Source organism: Microcaecilia unicolor, chromosome 4 (assembly GCF_901765095.1).
Source record: "Microcaecilia unicolor chromosome 4, aMicUni1.1, whole genome shotgun sequence".
NCBI lineage: Eukaryota > Metazoa > Chordata > Amphibia > Gymnophiona > Siphonopidae > Microcaecilia > Microcaecilia unicolor.
This window is the reverse complement of record NC_044034.1, coordinates 78278692-78291892: the sequence shown is the minus strand read 5'-3', so window position 1 is coordinate 78291892 and position 13201 is coordinate 78278692. Positions and strand designations below refer to the sequence as shown.

At 43.1% G+C, this 13201-nt stretch overlaps 1 protein-coding gene across 1 annotated transcript in view; it reads right to left on the bottom strand.

Annotated features, from left to right (window-relative positions):
• PDS5B (PDS5 cohesin associated factor B) overlaps window positions 1–13201 on the bottom strand; it is a 536259-nt gene that overhangs the window by 430764 nt on the left and 92294 nt on the right. Inside the window, 1 exon segment of the mRNA XM_030200370.1 lies at window positions 4266–4392. Within this exon segment, the coding sequence (XP_030056230.1) occupies window positions 4266–4392 (127 nt within the window).

Below are 13201 nucleotides of genomic sequence, written 5' to 3'. Positions count from 1 at the left end.
ATATTTATTGCTGATTTGTATTTTGAAACTGGATCTGAAGATATATAACCCTTATTTAAGGGACATTATAGCTTCTATCAAATGGGATTCCAAAACATTTGGAATCTTTGATAGCAGGCAAGCGTTTATTTGTGTTAACTCTTTAGGAACTATATGTGACTCGTCAGATATCTACAGATTACACAAAGCTTTGGTTCACTCAGGGATGCATTCAGCGGAATTAACTGAATATTGTCATAGCCAAAGGGTCCCAAAAGGACTGCGACTGAATAAGGAACCTAGGTTTTTAGGTAATTATGAATATGTTCAGAGATGAGATGTTCTCTGGACCTAAGGCTATTAACTATGGATGTTTTACAAGACACCTCTAAACAATGCCTTGAGCTGCACAAGAGTAGTTAGAATTAATGTAAAAGGTCCAGAGTTCACCTCAATATGAACAAATCCTTTTAGAATAATAAATTAGTTAAAAATTATCTAAAGAACAAGAGAACCCAAAAAGGTAGATAAATTTAGATGGCATAAATTTAATCACAGGGTATATTTACCCTTGGATGGATAAATCTCACTGGTCCCATAGATTTGGGGGGGGGGGGGGGGAGAAGAGAATTCAAACAGAAGAGTGGCATTCACATTAATCTTTTGTGAGTCTTCAGGTGATGAACAAACAGGATATTCAAAGTGCAGATAAAGAAGGCTGACTAGAAGATCAAATTAAACAATTACCAGAGTCTTTTTTTACATTTGACCCAACCCATAGTAGCTCTGTTGGTAACTGTTCCACCACTAGGGGATTCTCTGAAGGTGAACATACCCCAAGAGGCAAACCATTAGTTAATGTCATTAATATTTCATCTCGTAGATTGCCTCAAGAAATTCAGTTGCTACAAAGAGGCTTGAATTTTGTGCATTCAGTCCAATATGATTCTTTCAGCATTTGATAAGCACTCTATATTTTAGGTCTTTGAGGCTTAAAATATTTTTTCATAATCAGCAAAATGGTATTCTGGTTCAGAATTTCCTCTTCACAATAAGGTTCAGTCATCATGGACACTCCGGTGGTCCCTGATGCATCACCTTTGGCATTTCAAAATTTACTTTTAAGAGATCTAGACACTACAGAACATCGGAATAACACGGACAATTTAAATTTGGTTAGAGATCAGAGGAATGTGTTAAAGGATTTAAGGAAGGTGTTCAACAATTTGGCAAAGGATATCTTCCTTATAACTAGAGCTGACAAGGGAGGACAATGGATAAAGAAGAATATAGGAGGAAAGCTCAGACAATTATTTGATGGGGAGTTTAAAAAGGTTATCCCTCCGGCGAGGGGCATCCACCAACCAATGCTAAACAGAATGTTCCAAGTCATAAACAAGCTGTCATGAGCATCTGAGCATTGCTATACTCTGAGTAGATATCTTGGATGTCAAGTCAGAAGTGCCCTAAGTGACCCGGCCAAGTATTTCGACATGCCTTCTGCTGCTTGGTCAACTGGCGAAGTGACTCGGCCTGCTCTGGAGGGAGCGTCTCAGTAAGGTTCATCAACTTGCGCACCAAGTTTCACAAGTAGATGCTTGTGAAGAACTGGTAGGATTGTACTCAGAAGATGAGCATTGAGGTCTGGAACATCTTTCTCCCGAAAGAATCCAGGGTTCTAGCTTCTCTACCTGGGGGCATCAAGGCATAGTCCCTGGAACTCCTGGCTCTTGAGAGCGGACTACCATCATGGAATTCTGAGGCAACTTAAACTCATCAAATCCAGGTGTGTTGTCGATCCAGTACATGGAATGGATCTTCTTGCGCAGTACTGGGACCGACAGAGGAGGCTCCCAATTTGTAACAAGTACTTCCTGGAGTACATCATGGAGAGGGACAGTCACAGCCTCCCTAGGAGGAAACGTGTAGTCCAGAACCTCGAGCATCTTGGCCCTGGGATCGTCCTCCACTTCTAAACAAAATGGAATGGCATCAGTCATTTTCTTTTCAAAAGATGGAAATGAAAGGCTCTCGGGGGAAGATTTTATCCTTTCAGATCAAGGGGAGGGTTCAGAGGATATCCCACAGGACTCGTATAAGGAAAAGTACCTGGGATCTTCCTCTGACTCCCATGAGAACTCCTCATCAGTGTCAGACAAAAACTCTCTATGGGAGGGTCGAGACCGAGCCTGCCTCGAAACAGAGGAACCATATCCTCAAGAATGGCATCAAGGAGTCTGTTCCAGTCTCGATTCTGGCAAAGCTTCCCCCACTGACGTCAAAGGGGTCCCGGTTTGGGTGGCAGTCGACACTGTGGCCACAACGGAAGGCAGGGTAGGCGCAAGCACCCCCGGTGCCAATGCACACTGTTGCATAATGCCATCAAGCGTTCAGAAAGCAAGGCCCGGATTAGCTCATCAAGGGCCAACATAGGGAAAAGCTAGGGCTCCAGCTGAAAGACAGGTTGCAGATCTATCAGGGTCGATACTGGAGCTGGCTGGTGGCTGCTGGTATAAAAGCACATCAGTACCTCCTTTATGGAGGGACAGCAGTCCTCCTGGCACCAACACTTCTCGGATGCCAAATCCCTCGATGCCCCAAAACTTCCAGCTAAATTAAAGGAAGTGATGGTGCCTGAAAAAGGGGCAAGGCACACAAAAAAAATAGGAAGCGAACCCAGCCGAGGCCAAGGCCCGAAAGCACCCTTGTGACAACAAAAAAACTGTGTTACAGTATTATGTGCATTAGTGCCCTTTAACACGCATTAAGGAGACAAGGGGTTATTGCTGTAATGTACCTTTATAACTACCCCTTATTGTCTGTTAATGAATTAGAGGTATCAGCATGATTAGTTGCTTTTACTATCTTGATGAAATGCAGATAGAGAGCAAACCAAGTATACGGAATGATATCAGAAGCAAATGTATTAAGAACAGGTTAAATAAAACTATGCCTGACGAGGCTATGTTTCACCTAAAAATAAGACTGTGTTAAGGGCTTCTGTCAAACATAATTCAAAATACAAATCACAAAAAGAATTCAAATCATATATAAATACAAAACAAGTTAAAATTCAAAAGTTTCAAATCATATGTAAATAAACACACGAATAATATTTTTTTAAACGAGATAAACTGAAATAACTATTAATCATCATAAAAATAAAAGTATATACAAAAGTGCTTCTATGAAAGAAAATCTATGGTAATGTGAGCCTTAACGGTGACAGTGATCAATTCAGTATCTTAAGAATCAACAGAGTGTATTGCGGTGCAATAGTGTACCACACAAATTTGTGCTCGACATAAAAACTATAAGAAACAGATATGGCTTACCTAGAGGGAACCAATGTAATATTTCCCTCTAGAACAAAACTGGCAAATACAAAATGTATAAAACATGATTAATAAACATTCCTGTTGAAGCATACACAGAGAAAATTAAAAATATACCTTTGTTGCTGACAAAAAAAAAAAACTTGCAGCCAAAGTAGTCACAGCAATGTTCCACACAGCTTACTGACAGAGTGAAACCAAGCATAGATACAACAAGATTATAGACGCTATGCTGGGGTCCATAGGTTGAAAACCACAAGCAGTACTTTTCAAGTCAACATTTAAAAGTTATTACAAGCTAAAACAACCATCACTCTCTTAAATAAGCTCTAATACCATGCAAAAATAAGGTTACCACCATCAACATATATTTAAAAAGCTGCACCGTCTCTTTAAAGATAGCAATTTTTTGACCCCTTTAACAATAATTTTAAAAAAGTGTTGCTGCATCCAAGCTTAGTTTCACTCTGTCAGTAAGCTGTGCGGTACATTGCTGTGACTACTTTAGGTTTTTTTTGTTGTTGTTGTTTTTTGTCAGTGGGTTCTTTGCTGTTGCTACTCTGGCTGGGGTTTTTTTTTTTGGTAAGTGGGGTTCTTTCCTGCCACCAAAGAGGCCGCTAGACCATCAAGGCTTGTTAAGGTAGACCTGGGGAGGACCTACTGATGCTCAGGGGGGCTTGAAGGGCAGCAGCAGCCCGCAAGGATCTGTCCTCCTTCGGGGGGGGGGGGGGGGGGGGAGAAGGAGGGCGGCACTGGCACAACTTTTCTGTTTTGGCATAACCAAGCCACGGATTTCAGCCGCAGATTATGTTTTGGCTCGAATGAAAACCACCAGTCTTGCTCGGCCTCTACTCTGCTTATTTGTGACAATATCTGATACCATAAAATCAGTTAGACTGGTCAGAAAACCCTCTAGCATATCATTTCTATTCATGTGTCCTTATAGCCTACCTTATGTGCAGGGACAAGGTTTGTCAATACTGTATCCAAAAGCTCCTGAGACACTGTATCTCCTTCACAAACAATAGAACTCATCAGATCCACCATGTGCATGTGAACTTTCTGATTATGCCCATTGCTGAAATTTAACACAAACTATTAGTGTATTCAATCTTAAAGTAGCAGCACTTGCTAAATTTAAGTATTTAGCTATTCATTTCTTAACTCTACTGTACTGGCATTCTAGTCCAAGCGCTTCCCTTTTTGCCTTAATTTATTCTAATATCTACTACTACTTATCACTTCTATAGCGCTACAAGGCATACGCAGCGCTGTACACCATACACATAAAGACAGTCCCAGCTCAAAGAGCTTACAATCTAAATAAGACAGGTAACAGACAGAACAACTAAGAGGTAAGGGGAATTTAAAAAAGGAGGGGTAAAAGGTACAGGCAAGTGAGCAGTGGTTAGGACTCAAAAACAGCATCAAAGAGGAGGGCTTTTAGCTTGCACTTGAAGACGGCCAAGATGGGGCTAGACGTACATGCTCAGGAAGTCTATTCCAGGCGTGTGGTGCAGCAAGATAGAAGAAACGGAGTCTAGAATTAGCAGTAGAGGAGAAGGGGACAGACAAGAGTGATTTGTCAACAGAACGGAGTGCCCGAGGGGGGGTGTAGGGAGAGACAAGAGTGGAGAGGTACTGGGGAGCAGCAGAATGAATACACTTATAAGTCAGTAAGAGAAGTTTGAATTGAATGCGGAAAAGGATAGGGAGCCAGTGAAGTGATTTGAGGAGAGGGCTAACGTGAGCATAGCGATTTTGGTGGAAAATATCTGATCTGCAGAGCTCATCTGTAATTAAAAACAAAACGCTTTTTTTTTTTTTTTTTTTTTTAATATGAACACAACTTTTTTTTTCCCTTTTTCTATCTCCTTGCTACATTCATGTGATATGTGTAAGCCTGAAACATGAATGAGGTTGTATTTTGTATTACATCAGATATGGCTTGCAGTCCAGCCACAACTTTAAACGAGAAATGGTCAAGTAAACAATAGTATAACATTCTTGTAACTAAGTACAAAAATCCCTTAGATTGTGAGCCCACTAGAGTCAAAGTACTGCCTATAATGCATGTAAACCACTTTGGTTGTATCACAGAAAGGCGGTATATCAAATGCAAAACCCTTTACATTTTAAAGGCGGTATATCAAATGCAAAACCCTTTACATTTTAAAATAGGAAGGTCTTCAACAAATAAAAAAAAAAAAAACCATGAAGGAGAGCTACTGTGAAGTTCACTCCTTTAATAAGCAATACTTACTGCAGTTATCAACTACCATTACATTGTTTTATATTATGCAAACTTCCCAATTAGATAAGTGCCGGCTGTTACTTAAAACTTATTACCTCATGGTCCACCGGCAACAGTGAAGTCGAGCAGGCACGGCGCTTCAGACTGCCTTCGCTTCTGTTTTCATCTCTGCCTCTGGTCCCGCCCTGATTTCTTGTTTGCGGAAGGGCCTTCCCTTCTTTTTCAGCTCTGCCTCTGGTCCCGCCCTGATTTCTTGTTTGCGGAAGTGCCTTCCCTTCTGTTTCAGCTCTGCCTCTGGTCCCGCCCTCATTTCCTGTTTGCGGAAGGGCAGGACCAGAGGCAGAGCTGAGACAGATGGGAAGGGAGTCTGAAGCACCGCTCGCCTTTACTGCTGACGCCGGACCCCGAGATAAGAATTTTTAAATTACAGCCGGCACGCAGGAAGGCGAGGGGCTGCCGGAGGACAGGTCGTGGTTGCAGTCGGAGGGGGGAGGAGAGAGGGGGGGAGGGAGGCGTAGGACCGTGGAACTCTGAGGGGGGGGCGTGGAACTCGGACGGGAGTGGAAAGATGGAGGGAGGGCGGCATCCTGCAACTTCAAGGGGAGTGGGGCATCCTGCAAGTTGAAGGGGAGAGGGGGTCCTGCAACTGGAAGAGGAGGGGAGCCTCTAACTCGGAAGGGAGGGGAGGAGAGGGAGGGAGGGGGCATGGAACTCACGTCCGCTGGCTGGTGCTGGCTTCCCTTCCCTCTCACTTCCCACTGGTCTGCCCTCTGACATCATCCCAAGGGCGGACCAATGGGAACTGTGTTACGAACCCAGGCATCCAGACGGAGGTGCAAATTATTATATAGGACTAGGCATACCCAGAAATAAATTCTAAACAAAATAATCTAGTTATTAGGTATTACAAATTTAGTGTATAAAAATGATTTAAGCAATTTATGAAATAATTCATAATGCGCCATCTGGCTGCCATAATTGAAATATATTTGTAAAGATGGTTTTATACTTCAAATCCTAGCCTAGCATATGTTAAATTCTAAGTAACGCCTGGCCATGCCCAATCTATTATAATTAGACAACAAAATTAAATGTCATATAATCTGGTGCTCCCCCATGAACAACAGAAAAAATTGAAGTACATAACTAAAAATTGCTCTCCCAATGCATTCTTATAAACAGCCGAGCAACCTTTTCAAATCTGGATACTGAAAATATAAGCCTTGCTGCTGTATTCTGTAACGTCTGCAATTTCTTCCATACATCAGCACCACATTCCATATACAGTATATTACAGTAATAAATCTGTCATAAAAACAGATGGCTTTGCCTTCTACATAAGTACCAATTAAGATGACAACTAAAAGAGTTTGTCTTTGAACATGACTCAGAGATGAAGGTGGTCAAGCACAACAAACTTACCATCATATCACACTTCGTAACATAATAAATGGCAACAGATAAAGACAAGCATGGTCCATCTAGTCTGTTCAGAATGGTGGCCAGGGCTGCATCTACCATTCTGTGCACATTACCACCCTCCGTGGTTGTTAGAGTACTACCTGCTGCTCCCATGCAGGCTACCTCCCCTCTATGTTTTCTCTCTCTCTCTTTTCTTTTTTAGCATTATTTGTGTCACTTATGTTTTGCTCTGAGTAAAAATACTCATACTTCTATTCCATCCTCTTGCCATACAAGGATCCTTTCTTTATACCACGCCTTTTTGAATTGCATTATCATTTTTAACCCCACCATCTCCTGCAGAAGAGCATTCCAGGCATCCACTACCCTCTCTATGAAAATCTATTTCATAATGTTGCGTTTCAGTTTCCATCCCTGCAGCTTCATGTTATGTCCTCTATTTCTATAGCCTTCCTGTTTTTGGAAAAAGGTTAGTTTGTTCATGGATATCTTTAAAGTATTTAAATGTCTTATACTATATCCCCTAGCCTTCCTCTCTCCAGGGTATACATATTAAAGTTTTCAAGACTCTTCTCAGGTATCTTCTGGAACAGACACCATATCATTTTGGTTGCTATCCTTAGAACTGCTTTGAGTTTTTATGAGCTTAGCAAAATAACAGCCTCCAAAACCAAAACTAAGTACTCCAAGTGTGGTCTCACCAATAACTTGTATGGAAGCATTTTCTCCTACTTTCTACTAGTTATGCTCCTCTCTCCTGCAGCCAAGCATTCTTCTGGCTTTGGCCACTGTTTTATTGCACTGTTTCGCAACTTTGAAATTCCCAAGTCACAATCACTCTAGTCCATACACATTAGGCTCTCATCTCCTATCACCTACAGCTCCTTTGGGTTTTTGCAGCCCAAATGCTTCACTCCAATTTCTTTTAAGCTTAACTGCCAAGCATTAGACCACACTTCTAATTTTTGTACATCGCTTTACATGCTATCCACTCCCACCAAGGTGTCCACTCTGGTGCTAATCTTCCTATCATCTGCAAGAGAGTATGCTTTTCTATCTAACCCTTCAGCATTATCACTCTCAAAATACTGAACGGAGTCAGCCCCAGGATAATCCCTGAGGAAGTCCATTATTCAGCTCTCTTTTGAGCAAATCTACCATTGGTGAAACCATGTTGCCTTGGATCTTGCATCCTGCATCCCCACTGGACTGTTGAAAGTTCATTATCCTTTCTTTCAGTATCATCCCCATTATCTTTCCCACCACCGAGGTAAGACTTACCAGCCTGTAGTTTCCCACCTCTTCTGTTACTGCTTTTGTGAAGAGAAGCCACATCATCCTTTTTCCAATCCTGCAGAACTTTCACCATTTTCAAAGATCTATGAAATCCATTATTTAAAAGAGCTGCCAAAACCTCTCTGAGCTCTCTCAGCTTTCTCAGATGTATATCAGGTGCCATGCCTTTGCCCACTTTGTTTTGCAAGCTGTTCATAAACACGATCATCTGTGCATGGATATGGCATCTACACCATCCCAATATGTTTATCTTTGTTCAAACACCTGTGGAGCTTTTCCATATTTTTATTCCATGAACACTAATCACAAGCACTTGTTGAGCACTTTCACTTTTCCCGCATCAGTTTCCACACCATCTCTCAACACCTTTAATTCCACCTGTGGCCTTCCTCCTCTCCCCAATATACCTGAAAAATGTTTTGCCATCTTCAGCCATTTTTACTCCTGTCTGTGCTTTTGCCATCCTACTCCCCCCCCTCCCTGCCACTCCTTCAGCTTTAAGCTGTCATTCTTGCTTGTGTTCTTCTGTGATTGCAAATATCCGAGCAAAAAAAGGTTGCAATCAAGAACCACATCCGTTTCCTTAAAACAGTTTTAGTGATATTCAATTTTATTTCATGATATTTATATCTACATATGGGAAGTTTTCAAATAAACTAAAACGCTGTCTGGTAAAACAAACAAAATATTTTGTTCATCACCTTTTAAGGCACTGGGCTGAAAAAGGGAGAGGGATGGGAGAAGGGAGGGAGGGAGAAAAGAGAGAAAGGAGATGCTGAACTGGGGGGGGGGGGGGGCAGCTGATAGTTTGCATGGGGCACTAGAGACCCTAGCACCGGGCCACGGAAGACACATAGGACCCAGCTCTCTGCACTGCCGCTACTACTTCCTGCACCAGTCCCAGAAGTTTTCATCAGAGGCATCGGCCCGGTGCTGCAAAGCGCCAGGTCCCGGGCGACTCCCGTGGTAGCTTATGTGCAAGCCCAGAAGAGGTGTGGAGGAAGGGAGGGAGTCTGTGTGCAGGGCCATGGTAGATTGAAAGGGAGAGGGAGCGGACCTGGCAGGCAGTGAAGCTGCAGCTCAGGCTGGGGAAGCAGCTGAGCATGAGAACAACAAAGTAATAGCCAATCAACAGCTGCTCTGGGCAGGTGTAGAGTGTGAGGACTAGGGTTTCAGATGATGAAAGACCCCGGCTTGCATCTGATTGGGCTCGAACTTCTGGTCCCAGCTAAGCTTCTTTTTTTTTTTTTTTTTTAAACAGAAGTTCGGACCCAATTATCCGCAAGTCACAACCGACATTGCTTGGAAAGCCTTTACAGGGGAGAAGCAGAGGTTTTGAAAAAAAAAAAAAAACATTTTTAAACGTTCTCCAAATTTATACTTTGTTATTTAAGTACAAAAGTACAGCTTACTTGTAACAAGTTACAAGTAAAAAGTAAAAGTGCAACTCATTACAAGTAAAAGGTACTGACAATTGTACTTAAATACTGTAACAAAATACAATACTTTTATACTACCCATCTCTGCCCTTGATTATTCAGTGAAATTTGCACTTTCCCCCGACAGGTGTTTTTTTTTTTTTTTTTTTTTTTTAAGCTTTCAAGGTGCTATTCAACTTGTCAAGCTCCTCACTCTCTACAACGATGTTGCAGAAGAAAACTACTGAAATTAAACATCATTTCCAAGTAGCTAAAAAGGACGAGCAGGGCAGCCCGTGTGGCATCTCAAGCTTAGGAGCAGAATTGTTGGTGAAGATTAGCCATCAGACTCCGAGGCCAAGAAGGATGAAAAAAAAAAAAAAAGGTCAACAAAAAAGACAAATTAGGCTTATGGAGTTAAAGGAAACATTGACTAAAGATGAAACAGACAGAACCGTTGAACACAAGGCTTTGGTTGAAGATCTGCATGGAGGACTTGGGCCATTGCGTGGAACAACATACAGATATGTTCTGTGAAACTATGGAAAAGCTCAACACACTATGGATGAACTGAATTACTTATAGAAAAAATAGAGGATCTGGAGAATCTCTCCAGCTGAAATAACCTCCATAATCACCATGTCCCAGAAAGTGATGATACTTACCTGTAGCAAGCATTCTCCGAGGACAGCAGGCTGATTGTTCTCACGTGGGTCGTCATCCACGGCGGCCCAGGAATCGGGGAAGTTTTCGGGAAAGTTCAGTTGCGCGGAGAGCATGAACCGCGAATGCGCAAACGACTTCCCACCCGCTGCGCGAGCGTGCCTCTTTAGTTTAATCAAAAAGCATATAAACAAGAAACAAAAACAACAACTCTTCCAAAGGGGAGGAGGGCGGGTTTGTGAGAACAATCAGCCTGCTGTCTTCGGAGAATACCTGCTATAGGTATCTTCGCTTTCTCCGAGGACAAGCAGGCTGCTTGTTCTCACATGTGGGGTATCCCTAGCAACCAAGCTCACTAAAAAACAATGGTCAATTGGGCCTCGCAACGGCGAGAACAGAACAAAGATTGACCTGAAACCAAAATCAACTAACTGAGAGTGCAGCCTGGAACAGAACAAAAATGGGTCTAAGGGGGTGGAGTTGAATTCTAAACCCCAAACAGATTCTGCAGCACTGACTGCCCAAACCGACTGTTGCGTCGGGTATCCTGCTGAAGGCAGTAGTGAGATGCGAATCTGTGGACTGATGATCACGGTGCAGCCTTTCAAATCTCTTCAATGGATGCCAACTTTAAGTGGGCCACTGACACAGCCATGGCTCTAACATTATGAGCCGTGACATGGCCCTCTAGAGTCAGCCCAGCTTGGGCATAAGTGAAGGAAATGCAATCTGCTAGCCAACTGGAGATTGTGCGTTTTCCCGATGGCGACTTCCCTCCTGTTGGGATCGAAAGAAACAAACAACTGGGCAGACTGTCTGAAGGGCTGTATCCGCTCCACATAAAAGGCCAATGCTCTCTTGCAGTCCAAGGTATGTAAACTGCTTTCACCAGGGCGGGTATGAGGATGGGGAAAGAATGCTGGCAAGACAATTGACTGGTTCAGATGGAACTCCAACACCACTTTAGGCAGGAACTTAGGGTGCATGTGGAGGACTACTCTATTATGATAGAACTATATATACGGTGCATGCACCACCAAGGCCTGAAGCTCACTGACCCTACGAGCTGAAGTAACAGCCACCAAGAAAATGACCTTCCAGGACAAGTACTTCAGATGGCAGGTATTCAGTGGCTCAAAAGGAGCTTTCATCAGCTGGGTGAAAACGACGTTGAGAACCCATGACACTGGTGGAGGTTTGAAAGGGGGCTTTGACAAAAGCAAACCTCTCATGAAGCGAACAACTAAAGGCTGTGCAGAAATAGGTTTACCCTCTATACGGCGATGAAAAACACTAATCGCACTAATATGAACTCTTACGGAGTTGGTCATGAGACCAGACTCTGACAAGTGTAGAAGGTATTCAAGCAGGGTCTGTGTAGGACAAGAAAGAGGATCTAGGGCCTTGCTGTCACACCAGATGGCAAACCTTCTCCATTTGAAAGTGTAACACCTCTTCATGGAATCTTTCCTGGAAACAAGCAAGACTCGAGAGACACCCTCTGAAAGACCCAAGGAGGCAAATTCTAAGCTCTCAACATCCAGGCCATGAGAGCCAGGGACTGGAAGTTGGGATGTAGAAGCGACCCCTCGTTCTGAGTGATGAAGGTTGGACAACATTCCAAACTCCACGGTTCCTGAAGAAGAGGGAACCAAATCTGATGTGGCCAGAAGGCAGCTATCAGAATCATGGTTCCGCATTCGTTTGAGTTTCAGCAAAGTGTTCCCTATTAGAGGTATGGGAAGATACGCATACAGAAGGCCTGTTCCCCAATGGAGGAGAAAGGCATCTGACGCTAGTCTGTCATGGGCCTGAAGCCTGGGACCTTGTGATTGATCTGAGTGGCAAAAAGATCCACCGAGGAGGGGCCACACGCTCGGAAGATCTTGCGGACTACATCCCTGTTCAGAGACTACTCGTGAGGTTGCATTACACTGCTCAATCTGTCGGCCAGACTGTTGTTTACGCCTGCCAGATAAGTGGCTTGGAGAAACATGCCAAAACGGCATGCCCAAAGCCAAATCTGGATGGCTTCCTGACACAGAGGGCGAGATTCGGTGCCCCCCTGCTTGTTGGTACTCAGTTCCTCAGTTCCCCAGGACCAAAGTCCACCACCCTAACCACTAGGCCACTGCGCCACTCCTAGTGAAACATGGATCCATGACCTCAAGGACCCTATAATTCTGGAACTCTGCCCCCCGGACTACAAAATCACTCATTGGACAAGGAAAGAAAAAAGAAGTGGAGGATTAGCACTAATCTATAGATCCCACTTCAATGTAACAACTGCCGAGTCCATAACACCAGAACTTGAAATCGCTGTCAGAATTAACCATATTAACCTGCTTGACGGCCTAAACGTTGTCTTATTTTACAGACCACCAGGAAAATGGCAAGAATGCCAATCACACTTCATGGATTTCATATCGAACACCTGTGTTTCAAACCCCAATCTACTTATTATTGGAGACATAAATATACACCTCGATGACCCTAAGGCAACCAGTACAAGAGAGTGCAAGGACTTCCTCCAACTATGGGACCTTAGCTGGCCCAATATACAAGCCTCTCATGTCAAAGGACACACAATTGACCTCATTACACATAAATTATCCTCAGACCTAAACCTTACACTAACAGAGACAAAATGGTCAGATATACCATGTCAGACCACTATAAACTAAACTCCACCTTACAATGGAGGAAAAAAGGCACGCACCTCAAGCAAGAACCCACAACCTACACCACAAGAGGCCAAATTGACCCTGTAACATTCTGGCAACAAATCTACAGTAATGACTGGATGGCACAGACTCCAAACATTACCTACTAAA